Source organism: Trachurus japonicus, chromosome 11 (assembly GCF_045865225.1).
Source record: "Trachurus japonicus isolate A0001 chromosome 11, Traja_1.0".
NCBI lineage: Eukaryota > Metazoa > Chordata > Actinopteri > Carangiformes > Carangidae > Trachurus > Trachurus japonicus.
This window is the reverse complement of record NC_140917.1, coordinates 23,514,650-23,537,517: the sequence shown is the minus strand read 5'-3', so window position 1 is coordinate 23,537,517 and position 22,868 is coordinate 23,514,650. Positions and strand designations below refer to the sequence as shown.

General features: G+C 43.2%; 1 protein-coding gene across 4 annotated transcripts in view; it reads right to left on the bottom strand.

Moving 5' to 3' along the window:
* The window catches only part of LOC146978889 (growth factor receptor-bound protein 10-like), a 57,600-nt gene extending 35,763 nt beyond the window's left edge, over nt 1-21,837 (bottom strand). The window contains exons 1-5 of one of the 4 annotated variants that reach the window (XM_085791938.1): nt 21,615-21,837; nt 18,865-18,972; nt 13,815-13,908; nt 5,159-5,420; nt 4,190-4,313 (exon numbers count right to left, since the gene is read on the bottom strand). In XM_085791938.1, the coding sequence (XP_085648064.1) occupies nt 4,190-4,313; nt 5,159-5,420; nt 13,815-13,908; nt 18,865-18,915 (531 nt within the window). In that variant the 5' untranslated portion in view covers nt 18,916-18,972; nt 21,615-21,837. Of the gene's footprint in view, nt 1-4,189; nt 4,314-5,158; nt 5,421-11,279; nt 11,408-11,535; nt 11,575-13,814; nt 13,909-18,864; nt 18,973-21,614 lie in introns of those variants that run through there. The other 3 variants (XM_085791941.1, XM_085791939.1, XM_085791940.1) reach the window with 3 other exon arrangements.
* Nucleotides 21,838-22,868: the final 1,031 nt, after the last annotated feature.

Sequence of the window (22,868 nt, the reverse complement as noted above, 5' to 3'; positions counted from 1 at the left end):
GTGGTCAAATAAAGGACAACAAATGTGAGGAGTTCAAACCCCATCTCAACCATGGTGGTATTGACCAGTAAAAACGACTTTTCTGACTTTCTTTACTTTTCTCCCTGTGTGCTGCAACGTGTGTAAAATGTTGTTTCCATGTAATAACTCTAACATTATCTAACATTAAAGGTATAATATGTAGGAATTCCCCCCATCTAGCGGTGCGGTTGCATATCTGAACGTATTCTTGGTGTTGCATTCAGGTGAAATGGGGCAGACGTCAGACCAGGGCTCCAGACTAACTTTTTCACAGGTAGCACTGGTGCCACCTAGCTTTTCATTTAGTAGCACCAAAACAAATTAGGTAGCACCATATTTTTCTTTGTATAGCGTGTTATTAATACGTGACCTAATACACAGAGTGGCATGTTTTAAGAGGCTGCGGTAGAGTGGGCTGTTGATGAGGTAAGAATGCTAAAATAATCAACTATATACCACAGTGATGGAAAGAGTATCAAAAAAATCTACTCAAGTAAAAGTACTGTTACCTTGATGAAATTGTACTCAAGTAAAAGTAAAAGTAGGCCTACTGGTATAAAAATCTACTCAAGTAAAAGTAAATTTTAAAATGTACTCAAAAGTTACTTAGTTACTTCTTTTGGGTGAGGGGGTATAGTGGCCAGGGATTGGCCTCACATTCTGCGTGCATGTCTCTGTGTTCCAAATCCGTCCCTTCTCTATCGATACACTGGTCTCCATCATCTTTTAGCTCGTGGCACCAACTTCTCTATTCTGACCTTCTGACACTGCAGTTGTCCAGATGATCAGATGGACAGTTACTGGCACTAAGGTTGTCACAACCATGGTCAGGATACTAACATTTTCAACTCAATATCGATATTCGGGAAAATATTCAATACTCGATACCATTTTCGATACCACAGGGATTAATAATAATAAAAATCTCTCTCCCTCCCTCACTCACACACACCTGCTTCTTTACTGTCTTTCCTGTCTGCTCTGGGGGGGGGGGGGTATTTTACTGTAGTCTCTCCCTCTCTCTCTCTATCTCTCTCTCTCTCTCACACACACACACACACACACACCTGCGTCTTTACTGTAACTGCTCTGAAGCAGTGCGCTTCTTGTCTGTTCCTCTGAGCTCCTACCATGGATCAACAATGGGCTCCTACATTTAACTCAACGGGCCGGTACCGAGAATGCAGTCGGGCCGCGCCGGTCCGCGGTCCCGTTAAAAACAATGAACACCGCCGATGATTTCATTTAGGAAGAAAAAAAAAACAAAACAAACAAACCCGGATGCCTCGGACAGGACGTGAAATGTGGACATGTCTGGGCAAACAGGACGTTTGGTCACCGTAAACGTAGCCTAATAGATGGACATGCCTGATAAAGTTAACGTCAGCTAGCTGCGGATAATGGTTAATAATAATAAGACTACAACATTACAGCGACTAGCCCTGTGCACATGTAGCGGTGAGGGGGAGAGGGGTGTAGCCTACCTGCCTGCTGCTGTGTGCGTGTGTGAAGGGAGAGGGAGAGGGAGAGAGAGAGAGAGAGAGAGAGAGAGAGAGGCGGCGGCGGCGGCGTATTTTTGACTGACAACCCATGCAGACGCAGTGCAAGTTCATCTATTTCTTTTTTTACCTTGTAACGGAAGCTATTTAAAATAAAATAAAAACTAACATTTTTTTTTCACTCGTCCTCCTGCAAGTAGTGGCACCGGAGCGACCACATTAAATTTTAACTCGCACCTTAAGAAATTAAAGGGATAGTTCACCCTAGAATGATATTTCGCTCATTATCTACTCACCCTCATGTGGACTAAGGGCTGGAAGAAGTTTCAGAGTCCTCCGTCCCTTCTCTGAGTTACAGGGGGTCTTGGTGTAGCAGTGCATGTCCATATAACGGTTGTAAAGGGACACCAGAGCTCTTCGTAAAAAAACACACACAAAAAAACATCCAAATACCTCCATGCTGCTCGTATGTAATGTCCGTCTTGTGCTGAAGCCCCAAATTGCGTAATTGTCCCGAAAAAAATTAAATAAGTCTATATTTTAAGCTTGTTTGTAGCGGAAGCTTCTCAAAGCTCCTCTTCCTGGTCCGTCCAAATCTCGCGTGATTTGCGCCGGCGTCAGTGCGGTTACTGCGAATCACGCGAGATTTGGACGGACCAGGAAGAGGAGCTTTGAGAAGCTTCCGCTACAAACAAGCTTAAAATATAGACTTATTTAATTTTTTTCGGGACAATTACGCAATTTGGGGCTTCAGCACAAGACGGACATTACATACGAGCAGCATGGAGGTATTTGGATGTTTTTTTGTGTGTGTTTTTTTACGAAGAGCTCTGGTGTCCCTTTACAACCGTTATATGGACATGCACTGCTACACCAAGACCCCCTGTAACTCAGAGAAGGGACGGAGGACTCTGAAACTTCTTCCAGCCCTTAGTCCACATGAGGGTGAGTAATGAGCGAAATATCATTCTAGGGTGAACTATCCCTTTAAGTCGCACGCTGGAGCCCTGCGTCAGACAGACAACAGACGCTGCATGTAACAGGATAAACAAGCGTCTATGTAAACAAGTGGTCCGCCAGCACGAGGCAAAACAATACAGGCGTGACAATATGTTGTCATGGTGATGTGGTATTGTTTTACCATCTTTCTCTGGTGGAGTAAAATGACGTCCGGTTGGTTTGCCGACGGCCGTCTGCCTGACTGCACCTGAATGCAACACCAGTGCCTCCGTCCTTCCTCACACTACACAGTGGTGACAGTTTTAACAGGCCGAGCCCACAGCTCCGCTGAGTTTCCGTGGTTACCTACAGTCACGCTGCCACTCAACGTAAAAAATGGCGATGCAACATGGCCGCCTCGCTTCGGTGCGACATATTTGATTTTTGCTAATAAAAAGCCAAATAAGTTACATAATAATAATCTTTATTATGGACTCGAAAAAGTGGTCCACTCTCATACACATACACACTAATACTGGGGCTTTAAAGCAATACTTACCGATCTGGCATTTCACTCAACACAGCACAAACATTTGAAAATCAACAGCTCCACCTCCCTCACAAGTCCCACCCACCTCTCCCTCCTGCCGCATCTCCACGAGCCCCCTCCCTCCCTGCTGCATGCGTTGGCATGGCAACGGTAAACCGAACAGGAACGCGAGTGAAACGGGAACAACACAAACAAACACAACACCGGAGATTTAAACCGTATAAACGGACTCAGTGATGATGACTGATGAGTTTTATAATAAACTGTTGTTAGCCTACTGCTACTGGAGACGCAGGGGAAGTGATTGTTACAGATTACAGTTCTCAACGAGCCGGGCTGGCGGCCGGACCAGCGCCACCTGATGCGCTGGTTCAGGGCCAAAATAAATCCAGACCGAGCCGAGTCGAGCCGCGCCGCGCCGGTCCGGAGTTCAACCGGGTCCGGACCGCTGAGAACTCACAGAGCTAACAGTAGCCTAGCCGTTAGCACAGAGCTAACAGTAGCCTAGCCCCCTAGCCGTTAGCACTGGATGCTTTATAGACACATGTGACTTCCTGTGTTTACGTATCACTCGGGGCTGCTCACTATCAACGTTACAATATCAGACATGAAACTCCACGACCAGCTGCGGCTGCAGTTATTGGTCTTTTAAAAAACTATTTATTTCCAAAAACCTTCTTTCTTGTGTGTTGTGACTCTAGTCTCCTCTGCTCTGTGTCCTGCTACTGCTCTGTCAATAAGCGTTCTTCCTGGTCGGAGGGGGGAGAGGAGGAGAGGGGTGCACAAAGTGATTAAGTAGGTTTGGTCGCTCGTCAAATCTTATAAATCGGACCGAATAATATTATTGGTCAGACTTTTCTCAGAATTATATGAGAATGAAAAAATGATGAGTTTTTAACCCTGTTGGGTTTCTCTTACATTTTAATGTATCATCAGATTATTAATAGCATTTTAACTTAGACAAAGAAATGTGCAAAAGTTCCAGAAAGGTAAGTATTGCTTTAAGTTAGTTTTTTCCTCCATTAATAACACTGGAAGAACCATTCCAATAAAAGCAGTGTGTGTGTGTGTGTGGTGTGTGTGTGTGTGTGTGTGCGTGTGTGCGTGTGTGTGTGTGTGTGTGTGTGTGTGTGTGTGTGTGTGTGTGTGTGTGCCTATGTGTGTATTTAGTGCCACTTACATGGTTGTCAGAGGTCTGTATGGGGCTGAGAACAGGGGAGCCTGCGGGGCTGCAGAGCTCAGGGAAAGGGTTGGGGATGGCTGGCAGGGAGGCAGGACGCAGCTGGTGCTCTTCCTGCAGACACCTGCAGAGGGAGACACACACACTCGTGTTACTGCACTGACACACCAGTGAGAGACTGACAACAGTGAATACACATGGTCATGGGAATTATCTGAGTATGGAAAGATGGAGCCCAATGTCTTGCGGTGGAGTAAAACATTTTGATCAAGCAACATCACAAAGGTTTGGCTTCTAAAGAAACGTATTAAATGGATTAACATGATGATTTAGGAAACGAGAGGATTCCTCTCAAGGGGTTTATCCTATTAAATAAAATTTCTGAATGAAAAACTGATCATGTGTAACATGACAAGCTGAAAAAGTAACAATCTAAGATACAGATTGTTACCCCTGAGGTAGAGGCTTATGCACCCAGGTCTACCCTTGCTCTGTTGGCTGTCACTGCTGTCCTACTGCCCTTATTGCACTGTGTCTCATGGCGCACGTGACCACTGACATCCCTTGTTTTCTTAGTTTTTAGTATGTTTTTACCTGAACTTTGTATTATTATAACCTACCCGAACTCTGTACACTTTTTTTAATGCTTGACATTGATACTGTTGTATGTTCTGACAAATGACAAATAAAGTTTATTTGATTTTGATTTGAATACATAATGAGACATTTCTAATGAAGCTGGATTCAAAAATCTGAGGTTAAATCAAAGTAAAAATCTTTATTGTAGTGCTTAGAAAGGGAAAAGACAACTAGGAGCAGATTAGCCACCAGAAGAAAAAACTAAGTGAGAGGGCTGACATAAATGCTCTCCTTCAGTACGGTCTTGTCTTTAATGTATACTTTCATTTCTGCGGGCACAGAGCTTCCAGCTGGTCACACACAGAGCTTCCAGCTTGTGCAGCCATCTACCTGACGGCCTGGATGTGCATGGGTTGCGAGTGCCGCAGCCTCTCCCTGGAGGGGGAGGAAGTGGGCAGGGGCGGGGTGTGGCGGCGGTGGCCCTGGCCGGGCCCCGGGTGGGCGGCGGCCTGTGCGTGCTGCTGGTGATGGTTGTGCGGAGCGTGCACATGGCCGTTGTTGAGGAGGAGCGCGGTGTCAGCCTGAGTGGAGTACACGCTCTCCATGGAGGAGTTCATCTCATTCACCAGCTGCTCCAGGTCCACGTCGTCATCTGTGGAAGCAGGTGGAGGGTGGGATGGACGGGAGAGGAGGAGAAGGAGTTAGAGCGAGGGGGCAGCATGTATCCACTAGGTGTCATCCTCACTAGGTAACAGTGTGTGTATCGTCAGAGAATTTGACTAGGCAAGGCAGCTACCTAGTCAAATTCTCTGACGATACTGCACTGCTGTCTCTTCTTCAGGGATCTGAAGCAGGACACGGGGAGGCTCTTGTTGATTTTGTTTCATGGTGTGACAACAACTACTTAGACTTAAATGTGTCCAAAACAAAGGAGATTATAATTGATTTTAGACGCAACAAAATCCCAGCTGCAGATAGCACCATCCATGGTAAAACTGTGGAAAGAGTTCCCTCATATAAATATTTAGGTACCTTTCTTGATGAGAAGTTAAAATTTGATGTGAACACTGCGGACATTGTAAAGCGAGGGCAACAGAGAATTCATCTTCTCCGCAAATTGAACTCTTTTTCTGTCAGCCCTGTTATTCTAGTGTCGTTTTTACCAGTCTTTTATCGAAAGTCTCCTGTGTTTTTCCTTTATCTGCTGGTTTCCCAGCCTCACAGTGAAAGATAAAAACAGCTTGTATAGCATTATAAAAACCTGTTCCAAGATCACAGGAATGAAACTTAGGGACCTGAACAGTTTTTGTGACCAACAAACTTTGAGGAAAGTAAATAACATTTTGTCTTCTCCTGGTCACGTGCTGTCAAGTGAATTCTCTCTGTTGCCCTCAGGTCGTCGCTATGTTTCACCTGTCTGCAAGACAAACCGTTTTTTGAAGTCTTTTGTCCCCTCTGCTATTCGCCTCTTAAATTCTTTGTAATGATTTTATCCTTCTTGCCATGCACATTTTTATTGGTCAAACATGTGCAACTTATGTACTTATTTACTCATTCAACGGATCTTTGACTACACTGTACCCTTGGCATCCTATTCTATCTATTTATTTACCTTATCTGTTATATGTACTTATTGTGTGTACTCGTACTGTGTTTTTTGTGGACTGTGCAAGCTGCTGAAATCAATTGCCCCTGGTGGGATTAATAAAGTTGTTTGAAGTTGAAGTTGAAGTGTGAGAGATTGTTTTAAAATCATCTACACACAGATTAAGGTCAGTAAACTCAAAGATTTTACTTTCAGTTTGGATTAAATTTAAGTAAATTTGCCTAATTTCACTGGGGAATGAAGCAGAGCTACAGAAGAACCCCTATGAACACACACTCATGCATGTTTAGCTGAAAGCAGCTAATTAAAGGAAAATCAAGAAACAAATATTCCTAAATTCCAACTAAGTGATGTGTCTTCCTTCTATTTTTGTATTCATATAAATAAATACAATGGAAATCAATTTGTCAGAAATGACTGTTAAAGAAATCCTGCAGGTGTAAAAAGAAAAAAAAAAGTTGTAGTTTTATAATCCATAAAGGGAGGAGCTTCACTATTCCTGACTGCTCACTGTTCCTTCCTTAACATTTTGACCTTTTGTCCCGTTCCTACTGTACATACCGTGACTGTGCCCCAGCATTCTCAACGACACCTTTAATTAATCATAATTTCACATGGTAAATGAGTCAAAACATTGCCAAAGGCACATTGTGATCCTCAACCACCAACCAAGAGAACACAGAGAGAGAGAACACGCAGTCTTGTTTTGAAATTACACTCCTCCTCGTGTTGGATTTCACTTTGGCTTGGACTCCTTCCACTGACTGTGTAGTACACTAGCTCTCGGGCTCGCCATTGGTCAGATTATGTGAAACCTGTCATTCAAGGGGCTAACATGTCTATCAAGCACTGGAGGTTGGAACCAACAGTCACCCACAGACCAAACAACCGACCAAACTAAAGCAGGGTGAAAGGGCCTCGAGAGCTGCTCTTGCAGGACGGTCAGTGAGGCAGTCCACAGTCAGACGGTGCTCGTCTTTTAACCTAAGCTGTTAATTAACTGAAGTCAGTGAGCAACACTAAGTGCTTTGATGACTGACAGTAGCACTTTCTATGTGGGCAAAAAAAGAACATTTGCAGACATACAGCAATTTATGTTCAAAATCTGAACTTCTTAACAAGTGTCTGGGATAAAAAATTATCTCTGCTTTACGTTGAGTCGGTCTGTCTGATGTCCTCCTAAGTGCAGTATGTTTGTTTCTGGTGTGTGTGTATGTGTGTGTGTGTGTGTGTGTGTGTGTGTGTGTGTCTGTCAAAAGCCCTTTGGTCCTATGCGTCCCACCCCAACACCACACACAGAATTCCTGACATTCCTGTAGGAAGAAATTACAGCACTCGGGGAACGTTCACCAGCCTGTTCATGGCACATGGTGACCAAATGATCAGGACAAAGTAGGGCACCGAAACACACACGCACACGCGCGCGCACACACACACACACACATTTACCCACAGCAGCCCAGGACACCATGTATGCTATTTAGTGCTGATGAGCTTGTAATTACACACACACACACACACACACACACACACACACACACACCCACAGCAGCCCAGGACACCATGTATGCTATTTAGTGCTGATGAGCTTGTAATTATACAGGGGAATTACAATAAAAAGCACTGGATGGTACAGCATGTACAGAGACACACACACACACACAGAAACACACACAAAGAAGCCCCCGCACCAAAAACAGCCAGACTGATCTCAGATCACAAAGACGTATACATGACACATAAACATAATATGCACACTGAGAGGACGGTCTGGGACACAAGGTCATGTGATGCTGGGGTGCTTGACAGGGACAAAGGTTGGGGTACATGAGGAGGGGGCACAGTTGGAAGAGAACAAGAGAGCATACAAGGACAGTCGGAGCTGGTTCTTATATAATGCTGTATATGTGAGCCCTTTCCACAGCAGACATTTTCACTTGTAGGAGGAGCAGTAGTGATTAATAACATAAACAATGGCTCTGTTCTACTTCAGTGTCACAGAGAGTCACAACAGTGTGACAGCGAGCCAGCACCGAACAATACAGATATTCAATTCAACCACCGTTAACTCCATCATTTACTCTTGTGCTTTTCCCCACAGTAAAAGGCCAAAATGTCTTTCTGAAAAATGCCCATTTTTACACATTGACATGCACAGATGGAAGATAGATCTAACTTTCCAGAATCTCAATATCAAGACAACTTGATGAAATGTTTTGTGACATTTATGAAAAATAAAATGGCCTTTTCTTCAGAGATTTATGTTCAAAAACTCAAACGCACACTAGTTCCAAAATGATTGAAGAAAAAAAAGAAAGCCATTTGGAAGAGTAAACTAGAATTACCACCTCGGGGTCGTTTGTCTCTGCCAACCAGCGTTGAATAATTGCCCGAAAAGCGTTTCAACAGAACACTTTGATGTCAAAGTGAAGATGACTTTTGACCTTTTGGACGGCCAGACTACCCAAAAGCATAATGCCTCCGGCCACGCCTGTCGCCAGTGCAGAGGCATAAAAAGACTTTCATAGGAGTGCACTGAAAGTCTGTAAGTGCTTTAGAGATGGCAACGTCTGTCTGCCTGTCCATTTGTCCGTCTACCACTTAACTTCAGGCTGCTCAGCTGTTATAGCTACAGTACTATAAACAGACATGGTCCTCAGAGGATCAGAGGCCTCATTACTTTAGTGATTCTTCTGCAAATGTCCAAGATGGATGGGGGAAAGACAAATAAAAGATGAACAGATATGTGGTACCTGCTGTCATGTTCTACTCATGATGGATCATAAAAACCTTTTTTGGTCCATTTCCTTCAACCTGTAACCAACATCAGGTCAAAATTTCAGAATGTCCATTACTTTAGTTTGGCTACAGAGAAAGTGACACTTACGTCAACCTTAAAAGAATAGTTCACCCAAAATTCAAATCCACTCCCCCTCATGTGGACTAAGGGCTGGGAGAAGTTTCAGAGTCCTCCGTGGCTTCTCTGAGTTACAGGGGGGCTCGGCGTAGCAGTGCATGTCAATATAACGGTTGCAAATGGATACCAACTGTCTTCATAACAAAAAGACACACCAAAAAACATTCAAATACCTCCATGCTGCTCGTATGTAATGTCGTCTTGTATTGAAGCCCCGAAATGCGAAACTGTTCCGAAAAAAAATTAAATAAGTCTATATTTCAAGCTTGTTTGCAGCGGAAGCTCCTCTTCCTGGTCCGTCCAAATCTTTTTTTGAGATTTGCGCCGGCGTTAGTAATCGCACTACGACGCCGGTGCAAATCTCGCAATATACAAACAAGCTTGAAATATAGACTTATTTAATTTTTTCCGGAACAATTTCGCATTTCGGGGCTTCAATACAAGACGGACATTACATACGAGCAGCATGGAGGTATTTGGATGTTTTTTGGTGTGTCTTTTTCTTACGAAGACAGTTGGTATCCATTTGCAACCGTTATATTGACATGCACTGCTACGCCGAGACCCCCTGTAACTCAGAGAAGCCACGGAGGACTCTGAAACTTCTCCCAGCCCTTAGTCCACATGAGGGTGAGTAGATAATGAGTGAAATTTCAATTTTTTTTTTTAAAGTATATTTTTTGGGCTTTTATGCCTTTATAGATAGTACAGTTGAGACAGACAGGAAATGGGGAGGCAGAGAGAGGGGGGATGACATGCAGCAAATGGCGCCCGACGCGGGACTCGAACCGGGGCCGACCGCAGCGAGGACTGTGCCTCTATACATGGGGCGCCCGCTCCAACCACTACGCCACGCGACGCCCCGTGAAATTTCAATTTTGAGTGAATTATTCCTTTAACTGTAGCCTACTTTGTGAAGTGCTAATCAAAGCATGTTAATGTTAGCATTTAGCTAAAGCATTGATCCAAAATATTACTGTTAGTACTAAGACAACATACCAGAGAGCAGCTAGCATACAATTGACTTATAAAATAAAATTTTTCATTAATTAGCTGTTGCCCCCTATTTCCAGTCTTTATGCCAATGTAAGTTAATAGGCTAATTGGCTAAGCTGATATAAATAAGATACTGAACATCTCCTTTAAAGCAGAAGTAAGTGGTCCGGTCGTTTTCGCTAATGCTGCGTTCCAGGCAGGCTTTTGAAATCGTAAATTACAGCTTCAAGTCACAACTTACGACTTTGTAGCGTTCCAGGCAACCCACTCGTGTTTTTCCGGCCTGTTTTACCGGTGAAAGTCACTATAACGGCCACTCGTAACTTCCGACCCGTGAACTCGTACCAGATCGAACTGGTACGACTTCACGGTCGGAAAAATACGAGTTTCCTTGAACGCACCATAACAGTCCTCGTCCCTACGTCGCCACATTCACGGCATCCCTTGGCTGCACACACAGCCCTGCATGCCGTTCTCTCTCCTCATTGGATAAAAACTGTAGGATACGATAAATGTTTTCTCCTGGGCTCAGAGCAGAGCAGAGTGACTGACAGACCCGTGTTTCAGACCAAACACTCTATGTAAGTGATTGCTGTCGGAAGATATAACTATTTAAGACTTATATTAACACAAATATATCACTTACTTCTGCTTTAACTAGATGTTAAAATAACAATGCTTAGCTACAGTATGCAACATGAGTTTGTAAAAGATTAAAATACCAGAGGACATTTTTTGTTTTGGGGGAGGCTGCATGTTCACTTTGGGATGGTAATAGTTTCAAGAGGCTCTGTGGGAGTTACATGAAAATAACTATAATCTCTGAGTGCAAAGGAGGTAGTTGGTTCAGTTATCATTAGTAAGTCTAGCTTTTCTCTGAACAAATTTGCAATTTGTCACTGTCTTTGCAAAGAGGAGTAGTACACTTTAAGTTAAAAACAATATTTCATGTGCACAAATAGGAAGATACATAGCCAGATCATTTTAATTACTGGAAATTTGAAGGTTGTCTCTGGAGCTCTACTCTGTAGCAGCAGCACTCTGTGATTTAGGCTGATAAGAGTTTTCCTCTCCCTCCTCCGGTTGCTGGCTCGGCCCACACTGCACTGCTGGCTTCAGTCAAGGAAATCAGAGCACATATACAGTAGCATAAAAATGTCTCCCCCCCCCCTCTCTTCTACACACTGTGACTTTAAATGTAAAAGAACTGCTGCAGCAGTCTGGCTCACATATGACAACAAAACCTACCATACAACCGAGGGCCAATTCATTCCTGTAAGATCCCAGAATACTCTGAATGAGTGCTCTCTGTCCCTGGCCACGACAACCTGCAATCATCGATCTCTGACGGCAGTCTAGAGGTCAGACAACAAAGCTGGACGTTTGAAGGGCAAAGTGCAACCAAGTTATTTTACAGGCAATAAAAATATACACTCCATGTAGCATAAAATGCACTTTTGTTACATTTTTGCATGAGCATTAGAAGCATATACTCTATAGTTTCTGTTTTTGTTGTTGTTGTTGTTGCTGCTGCTGTTTCTGGATTTGTATTGTCAGTGTACTCACAATTGTATTATAGGAAGCAAGTTTTCCCCATGGACATGGAAGTGAAAGTGAAACTATTGGTAGGTATTGGTTTTCAGTCGTTGCACATGAAGTGCATGGGGTATAAATGTGGGCATAGTGAATATCTATCTATCTATCTATCTATCTATCTATCTATCTATCTATCTATCTATCTACTGTATCTACTGTATCTACTGTATCTATCTATCTATACATTAACTCTGGGACAGTATAATTGCTGGCTTGCATGCAGACAACACATAGTGCGTAAGAAGACACGTCATCAGATCATCAAAAAGACATCCCAGCATAAATGAAGGGCGGGTAACCTGAACCTGCCACTGTCTAAATATACAACACATCCATCAGCGTGGCTGATGTGATCCTTCTCTGTGGCAAAGTCACAATGTAACAATAGCTGCGTGACTTTGACTTTTGCTTTCTTCACTTCAGTCATCAATCAGTGGTTGTCAGTGAGTGTCACTGAAAACAATGAAGAAATTCCACTTACATAACTATATGACGGTCTTTGTTTAGTCACACAGCTCGTATAATCCTCCTCTTGCATGCTGACCTAACACTGCATGATGATTTATGTGGAGAGCATAGCTTAGTTAAATATTTGGACAACTGTACACAAACCCACAGTGCACTGACAATTGCAATAAAAATACATTTTAAAAGCTGTGTGTCTACCATATGACATTATGATAATATCCTCAGCTCCCCTTATGCTGCTCATATCGTCAATTCGTGGTTTAATTCAGTGCAGTCTATGAGTTATTTATGATTACAGATTGTAATTTACTTTTCCTCTTCCCCTCAACCTGACTCATCAACTTCCTCCGTTAGTGCTTTTCCATTTCCCACAGTTACGCTTGCGACTACCACAAAGTGGATATGAAATTGCTGCAATCACTTTATTTTTATGAGTAGGTGAAGAAACAAAGTCCTATCAGTGCACAAGGTTTTTTTTTTCCACTGGAGAAGAAGCAAGTCACAGTATTGCATTCTGGTACATTGAGGCTACGCTCAGTGGAAAATCTGGTCTGAAAAACTATGGTAGCTCTTTCTTGATTTTGATAGACTAACTAAATCAGATCTGACAGAAGCAGCAGGTGATATACCTCAAGTTCAGTGAGGTATATCAACTTTGACACAAATTGGGCCGAGTGATACTCTACAACCTGGAATTCAAACATTCACCTTCTGTATTCACCCCTGCATCATCACTGCCTGTGTTCAGGTTTGAACCCACATACCTTCTACCCCCCCTGCAGAACTATGGCCTACTTACCATAAACTCCCCTCTCCCCAGCACCGAGTGACCTACAGGCCTATATAAACACCACATCCACTCACCCTATTCATGTGAAGCCATATTTACAATACTCTCACATGAGCATGAGCGCCACTCATCACCAGAGCAGACAATCCACTAAACGACCAACTAGAGGGAGGAAAAGAAAAAAAAAAGAGGTTGAGGAGGGAGAATTTACAACTTCTCCTCTCCTCAAATTTGGCCGCTTTCCAAAAGGATTCCCAAGATTTTCCACGATGGCTGAAGGGATTTCTGGGAATATATTGGAAGCAGGCTAATGCATGTGTGTGTACTGTGCATTGAGAGGAGGGGGGTTGCAGGAAAAGTGCTGAGCAGTGCTAAAAAAAAGGGGGGGGGGGTTAGCACTTGTCTATATCCCCTCCATCTGGAGAACAGAGCCTGCAGTGATGGAGGGAGACAATGTCCTAGATGGAGATGGAGATAGGGGGACGGGTGCGGGTGGGGGGAGATTTCTAGGAAGACAGGAGGAGCTTTCAGTGGGCCAGAAAATACATTTTGGCTGTTGAGAGGTGAAAAGGGGAGAAGTATAAAATATGGACAGAATTGTTGTGTCATTCTTTTTAAGAGCAGATTGAGATGTTTCTTATTTTAAGATTTAGGTGGAGGAGAAGAGAGTTACCATGGTGATGTGGCAAATTTTGATTGGCTGAACGCTGAAAGCCTGGAACAATCAGCTCCTCAGGCCGGCGAGAGGAAGTGCGGTCCATGCTTTCCTGGGGAAAAAACAAAACAAAACAATGTGGTAAAAAACATCCAGCGGGTATAACATTTCAGATATTTTAGTGAAGGGTTAGAGAACGTGTCATTTTCACAGAGTTCACAGAGCCACACAAAGGGTGGGTTCATGCTTCCACTCTCGAGGAACACCAGGCTTCGAGTTCAGAGACCAGACACTGTGGCACTGTGACTTTGTGACCACCTGGCCTTTCTCTCTCTCTCTCTCTCTCCTTCTCTTGCTCATACTCATTGCTGCAAATACCTACAGTATATGGCTCTTATTTGTGCATTAAAAAACCCCATATAAAATAATTTTTTGAGTAAAAACATACCAGCTCTGGCACACTTATACAATCTCACACGTCTGGAGATACACACTCGCTGCCAAGTTCTTCACACATTGTCTAATTTGAAGCAGCCTAGAGGCATGGGAGGGAAAAAAGTCAAACAAATTTTCAATCTTCCCTTTTCCAGGAAAAAGAAGAACGCGGAAGCATTGCTTCCAGGAACTGCTCGTGGCCAGAGGTCCTGTTGTGCATGTATGCACATACACACACACTCACAGCTCCCCTCGGTGCTTCGAAAACATCCATAAATGCCCAGAGTAAGATTTACAGCTCTAAGAAGCAGCAGCCAAAAGCTTTCTAAGGAAGGCAACTTGGCTGCAGGGTCTGTGGGCTGACAGAGAAAGTCTGCAGGCTTCAGCTAGAGCTGACAAGCTGAGATACAACAACCTACCTGTGAAACTCCCTGTCATATTCACTATACCTTGCTCATAAAGTGACAGACATGCAAGTCAGCATGCAAACAGCAGCGAACACTGCTCCTAATTCACTGAAAAAAGTGGACTCCTGCTGACACAGATGAGACAAGTTCACATTAACTCTTAAGCTCTGCAGGATCCACTGGTATTTTCATCTTTTCAAACTGAGGCTGTGTGACTGAGCACTGATTAAACCCACACATGGTTTTATATTGGACCAGAGATCCCGCAGTTACTCAGAGGAATAGTTCATCATCCAGGGGAATACTTTTCAGCCATTAGCCAGCTACCTTAGCCTAGTATTAAGACTGAAAACAGAGGGAAAACAGTTAGCCTAGCTCTGTCCAGAAGTTAAAAAAACAAACAAAAAAAAACTCATAGGCACATTTATATTAAATGTAATGCTGCAGCCATAAAGATACACTCACTAACTCACAGGTGTAAGGTTTGTACCGCTTCAGTGAAGCACATGGAGAATCCATTCATGTTTGTTTGCTAAATATTAGGAAACAAAAGAGTTTTAAAAACATCAGTGCACAGCTGTTATTCTTCTCTTAGCACCTTCAGGCTTTGGGGCAGTGTGTAGAGCTAGTTCTAGTAACAGATATCAGTAGCAGCACTGTTAATATACAGCATATGTACAAGTCCACTCAGGGACAACCCCCTCCCCTCTGCAGCACTCACGCAGTAAAATAGTTGACTTTATCATCTACAGTTTCCCATAAAAACCTCATCATGAACTCCCCATGATGCACTTTCTCTGACTCTGTAGTCTGAAGAGATGCACTGATGCTACCTCAGTGGTCGACAAGGCCAGTGAGAGGAAAGCCAAATGTGAAAATCATGACTCCCTTTCTAAAAAGTAGGTATTGATTTCTCAGTAAAAGTATTTTCCAGATGTGGCCTGTTTTGCATAATGTGCCAATAGTTATAAACAGTGCACTTGATATTATTAGTCTTAAGGGTTTAAGTGGTACAGTACATGAAGAGAGGCTTTCTTCTTGTAGTTTTACGGCTGGTGAGTCAGTGCTCAAGTCTTGTGTTTTAAGTTTCACAAGAGCATCATTTGAACAATCTTGTTTATATAATCTTTTGGTGAATTTCTTTTTCTTCAATTTATTAGATTTCATAAAGTTCATCATGGTCACAATACCGTTACAGTTTTATGTAACTTGCGTTTTTACTGGCAGGGTGGGAACGTTTGCATTACCTACTGCAACCACAGGTCAGAAACTGTCAACATTTGAAAGTGTGTGTAATTGTGATAAGATATCTCTTATCAGATTGTGTCTATACCACAGGAGGAAGACATAGTCAGTGTATCCCCATGGGGAAGGTCAAATAATTGTCTTTCTGTTTAAGGATACAATTCTAAAAATCTTCTATAGGAGAGGACTGTATTGACTTTGTTAATGTGGTATAATAACACCAATGAAGAGTTTTCTGTATGCTAATGGCAACATGATAATTTGTAGCATGTATGATGCTTACAATGTGAACCTTCTTAATCTGGAGTAGGCTATTAGCTTGCTAGCATGCTAACTGGTACCAAAAAGAAGCAGGTACAGCTGAGAGCCATTAGTGTTGTATTAAGCCATGAACCAAAGTACCTGCAAATCCACCCAAGAGTTTCTGATGGCACAAAATGAAAACTTGGAGGATAACCAATAAATTTAAATGTCTGGCAGCGGACTGATCCATAGATCCAGCTGTAGGTTGGGGATGAACTGCTTTCAATGACTGCTAACAAAACATCTGGTTCTACAACTTGTCTTCATGGGGCATTGATGGGATGCTTTATGTCTTCGGTCCACTGCATTATTAAACACACTTTTAGGGTGAAATATGCTGCTGGATTATTTACAGTCTTTGCTAAAACCATATATATTTGAGGGTTGCTGGCTTTGAAAGGCGGTGTTGCCTCCTGCTTGTTCTTTGCTCCTGGAGGACTGTTTTCTTTTATTCCCTCTCCTGCTGCAGTGTCATGTTTTAGTGAGTTTCTTCTCGTCACGGATTTCGGAGTCTTAAAGTTACATGACCAATGTCACGGCTGTTGGAGTCGGCAGAAGTTGAGGAGGAAATCTTAGGCCTGGTGTTTCGATTAGTTTGACATATTGAGGTTGCTCTTGCCCGTGGATAGACATTCCATAACTCCACTTTTGACATGTCTTTAATTATGAACCAACCTCTCCTCTTCCACTGTATAGCCCACAGCATTTACACGCATCTCAACATACTTTCTCTCTCGAGAATCCAAGCCTATTTTCCCTCGAAAGCACAAGCACAAGCCTGTTGCTGTGACAACTGCTGAGTAGGGCCTCTGACCTCTGACCTCTAAGAGCAGGGAAAAGAAGTGAAAGACCTGCAGTTTATGTTCAAAGACAGAACAGACACTTTCAGGACTGTTGGCACAAATGCTGACGTTCAGGGGCGAGGATCTGTTAAACACTTAATTCTTTCCGCTCTTCTGACCGGTTAAGGTTGTAACTCAGCTGAGCTCCGAGTCTGTGGACTGTGGTTTCTTGGTGCTTTGCAGGGTATGGGCATGCACATTGACAAATGCACACACACACACACATACAAGGAAAGGAGAGAAGGAAAGTGAGAGTTGCTGGCTGCGTCCTCTGAGACATCACTGGCACTGATCCAAAATTCTCACTAAGATAGACAGACGTGCACCCTCACACACTCAAGCACACTCACACACACAGACACACTTTGGAGACGGGGCTGGAAGGCTGCCCAGATTCCCAAACATGCCCGTCGTTATGTATAGCGTTATGTAAGTATGCAGAAAAGAGGGGCTCAATTTGCTCCTTATCTATATACACTAAACCTGGAGTCGCTGCCTACTCCATGGGGTGTACAATATAAGTGTGTGTGCCATGCTGTGTCATATCAACTGGCAAGCTTTACATAACAAATACACACACAGTGTAATGTTGTAACCCATTTCTCTCCCTCTAACCAGCAAACTCTGTTTTTTCTCTGTTAGATGCAGGGTGGAGGAATGTTGTTTTCTATGGGGATTCAATTCACTATTCACTGCAGTCTTACTGGTGCAAAACCCTTTCCTGGAAGCTAACATGAACCAATCCAACTTAATGTCAGCTCAACGGGGGCTCAGCGGTCCCACGGTTTGGGTTAGCGGGGAGCTGCATTTTTGTACCTCCACTAAGAAGGCAGCTGAGGCTACGTCACCTCCATCCTCCCATCAGTCCCAGTAAGACGTCATACCATCAATCCCATGCTTTCAGGCCTGTCACAAAACAAAGCCCACAGCTTGTTATTGTTGTTTGTTTAGCACTCTATTTATAGACCTCCACGATGCTCTTTAGCCAAATTCTTTAGGTTACTGGAGGGTTGGAGAGGAGAAAATCCAAGACGAGAAACAAAGGGCTCATTCTGCAGGAGTTGGACAGTGGAAGTGGGTCTGTTGTGTTGCAGAGATGCCATATTTCACCTAACTAGGCTGGGAGTCACTCACTGTGAAGCAAGAAGACTCACAAAGCCACTGTACATTTGTTGATACACAGAGAGACAGAGAAACGCTGTATAATAACTACAGTAGTGAGGATTTTTCTCAAGCTACAGTCTTTCACTGACCTAACATTAACCTAAACACCCTTCAGACATAAAGGTAATTCCAAACTTGAAACTATACAAAGCAGTAAAATCCAAACCAAACTAAACATCAGAAAGACAAAGTTAGCCACTAGTTTGTAAACAGGAGCCATGTTTCCTTTGCAGTTTTGTGCAAAATAGAATCAATTATGGGACTAAAATTGCATTTTCTCCTCTCGTCACCACTGCAGTTTGCATCCAGATATCCAGACAGTTTTGCTCTGGCCAGTAGTCCACCTTTTTTTAGCAGCTTAATGGAAATGTAGCTAATTGTATTTACAGGTTTTAGAAGCACAAAATCTTCTTCAGAGGTGGAGGAGACCAAAACAGAGCACTTGAATATTGGATTGTGATTTCAAACTGTTCATAGTTATTACCATTACTTTCCATTATGATAACATTTTAATCTCTAAGTACTATGCTGCTATGGTGAAAAAACTATCCATGAACCCTGCATGAGCTTTTCTGTTTCATGACAACTTGTGTACAGTGTAGTGTCACTTTGACATGTTGGTGTACTATGCTGTCAGCCACCATTACACTCATACAAGACGCAAATATTTACCTGGTAGTTTGGGTGACGTAAGAAGTAGTCAGGGCATCCTGCTAAGGCCATGGTGTTCCTCCAGTCTTTCCTCTGTAGGGAATGACACCCACTGGTCCCACCTGCACCCTGCACATGAGGGGAGGACACAGCACAGAAAACAGGCCGAATGAAAACAAGGAAAATGACCACCTACCACTTAAGTGATATGGAGTAAGAAGAAAAAAAACATACATTTGCAGAGTGAACTAAAAGATAAGGGGGGAAGTAATCTCAGTACTTACAAAAATGTTGTGAATTGACCAAATACACTTAACACCCCAGGTGAGTATTGTCATTATCTGTGCTAAACACAACATTCTACAACTGCTATCTATTTGGTATGCCTGAAGAAAAAAAGACAAAGACTCCTAAAGCCAACGCTCTTCTAAAGAGAAAACAAAGCCTGCATGTGTGAATGAATGTGCATGCAAGGATGAATGTGTGCACACCGAGTCCAATGTAAACACAGCCATTGTGTACAACACACACACACATACAAGTCAGTTCCCAAACAAAGCCTGGGGCTTAAGACTAAATAAGAAACCCTCTAAGCTAGCAACACATGACCACTCTCCACCTGCAGACTGATGGCAGAGGCAAAACCGGAGAGGGGGAGAGCCTTTCTGAAGGAACTTGAAATAGTTGGTAGGAGTTGGCTATTTCCACTGCATTGTGCAGCATTATCTACTGTGAGTACGCAGGGGGAAGTTGTCCATATGTGTGTGTTTGGACACACGCACACACACTGCAAATGTATTCAGCATTGAGTAATATCTTGCTTGGAGCATGAAATCTACTGGGTGCCTTCGTAAGTCAGTTTATTTCCCTGCATTATTGAATAAAGGGACATTACTCGGTGCATTTTGCCATCTAGAGTGTTAAAAAAACAATTCTCCAGTATGCTGCTACACCCCAAAACTCATTCCAACCACTTCAACATGAAGATAAATGGGTCCCATGGCTCTGTATAATGTAATTCTTTTTATTTTTATCTCCTTTTTGGCGACTAAATCCTTTCCGTGCCTGTTGGTGAAAGTCCCAGATCACCATCAAAATCTAATCGACTGGTCCCTTTAAGAGCTCTGTTCTGCCCACCCAATATCATGGAAAGCTGTAATAACATTTTAGAGATGTCAAGCTCATAAACTCCACTTTTCTCTCAATTCAAGAAAAATAAGAATACTCCTCAAAACAAGAAATGATTTGTTAGGATGGATATATCTGCAGGCCACATCGAAAATTTCAGGGAACTGCTGCAACTGATACTGCTTCCAACAAAGGTTCAGCAAACTACACTCACACACACTGAACTCTCCATCTCTCTCACTAAATAGCTCCTCTCACTCTTTGACTCTGTTGGTTTCTCTCCCAGCATGTCTCCATTGTACAGGTCATTATATAACAGATATCAGATGGTTCAAACAATATCTCTTCTTCCTTCTCCTCCTCCTCCTCCTCCTCTCCTATCCCTCTCCCTCTTTTTTCACCCCACTAATTACTGTTTCCACTGGGGCTCTGCTATCTTTAGGTTGCTCTGCTGACTGAGAATGTGTGTCTAAATGTGCGTGCGTGTGTGTGTGTGTGTGTGCAGTTGCTGAAAAGACAGCCACTCTGCTGCTAATAATTGCACACTTTTTTCCCCTCCGCCTACTGTGACCGGTTTCATATCTCACATGTTCTTGAATAGGCTTATGTGTGTGTTCACACCAATTAAAGCGCTGGCCAAAAGGCCAAGCGGGGCAGATCATATGTGCGACTAATAAGCCTGAAAGCAAAGCCAAATCTCCAAGTGCTTGACATTTACTGACATTTGTGGTTCCTCCTGCAGAGGAAGAGAGTAATTCAGCTTTACTGGTCATACAGGGAGATCTAGAGAATTAAATGGGACAGTGAGCAACTTAATAATGCCACTTGTTGTGTGAGTGCATGTGTGTGTGTGTTTGTGAATACAACACACCCACTCCTAAATCTTAAAAAAAAAAAAAAACAGACTCATATACTGACATCAAGAGCATTTTCTCACTTTTTTTGAGACTATAGAAGAAGCACAGCATCCATCTGCACTACCACACACCGTATACCAGTGTGTACACCAGTGTACAGCTGCCATTCACTCTGACAGGCCTCAGTGGTATCTGATCCCAAGAAGACCTGTGGTCCTCTTTACTCATCTGGATGGATGGAAGGAAGGAAGGAGGAAGTTTTGCAGCACACAGAGATTAGCCTACATTAAGTCGCAGCTAATGGAACTTTATGACGGACCATACACAACCACACACAGCTTATCCTCTTTAATGTACTAGCTCCTTTATGTGCTCAAGGTTCAAATAACTCCCTTTCAAAGCTGGACTTAGTGGAAGAAACAGAGCGGGGAGATGAAACAGCCACTGCAGAGGCTTTTTGACAATGGAGCATCTAGACTGGCTGCTGTCTTTTTTTTTTGTCGTCAAAGTGTGAGTCCAGTGATGTAACTTTAAAAACCACGTTGTGCTCCAGCTGGTGATCCCCATAATGTAAACCAAAACATATTTTCTTCCAGAGATGCGAGTTCTGTGTAGTAGACTGACAGACTGTCAAAGACGTGCAATTCATTTATGCTGAGCTAATAAATACATTATTCACACTCATCTACTGTACATCCCTGTGCATGAGAAATCAGCTCCTATAAGGAGAGTGGTCGATATTGGATTCAACATGGTAGCCTAGTTTCCAAACATTGAAGCGCTTACGGTAATGAAACGGCAGGTCGCGGCCCAGGAATCGTGTCCAGGACGCAGGACGGAGCAGCAGCCGGCGAGCTTCGACTGTCCCCGGTCTGGACTCTGGACCTGTCCTCCACACAGACTGCTGCTGCTGCTGCTGCTGCCCCCTCCTCCAAAACAAAAACAGAAAGAAAAGAAACTCCTCCGTCCTCAGCTCCTCTGTTGTCTCCACCTTGTCCCCCCGCGAAGTGCCTTCCCTTGCACACGTACACACGCAGATATAAACGCACACTCAGGCTTGCACACGTCCAAACACACGCACTCATGCACTGCTCTCACACTGCACTTTCCGACCAGCTGACTCCTCTCTCTGCCACACACATGCACACATACACACGCATACACACACGCAGACACACGCTCTATCTCCCTCTCTCTCTCTCTCTCTCTCAGAAGGAAACCTCTCTTCGCCCCGCCCTGTTCACAACAGCACACTGCAAAAAAAGAGATAACTTTGAAAAAAAACCTGGAGGTCAGTGAAAAAAAATCAAATGTTTATCCAGTTGATATTTATCTTTGAGGAATCTTATTTTTCACACACTTTATGCAGTTGTAAGCGTCATTAACTTAAAAAGGTTCGCCTTTTTAAAGCTCAAAGTCACTGTTATCAAAGACATTTTTTACAGCGTGTCCAAGACCTGAGGAGGCCTCCTCACTGTGAGCTGAAGTCATTAGTGTCAAACCATCCATCTGGTGTCACTGCTGTAGCTTTATACTGCTCCATAGCTTGCAGTATGTCCTCATTACTGTGTAAGTCTTATCATACACCAAACTCAAAAAAGTATTTAAAGTCCCTTTAGGCATATAACAATGACACCATTTGAGTTAGAAATAACAGTAAAGGGCGGCGTTTAGCTCACTTGGTAGAGCTGCCGCCCCATGTCGAGGCTCAGCCCTCGGTGCAGGCAGCCCCGGTAGGCTCCCATTAACACTGCCCTTATGGTGCAGGAGGAAGCTGAAAAAATAAGTGTTGAGGAAGACTCTCCACCATGTGAAGGAGGTAGTGATAACCGTGTTAAGCAGGTATGTGCTTTCCAGAATGGTGTGGATAAACATTCATTAAAATACTGTAAATGGTCCAGAAAGGTTGCTATGAACTTTACTTGACATAATAAATAGCTATAGCTAATAACTCTGATGGTGTGGTGTGTTACAGCTAAATCTAGTTATCTAAAGTATTGGAAAACAATAACTATTCATATACTATCCTGATTAATTGAT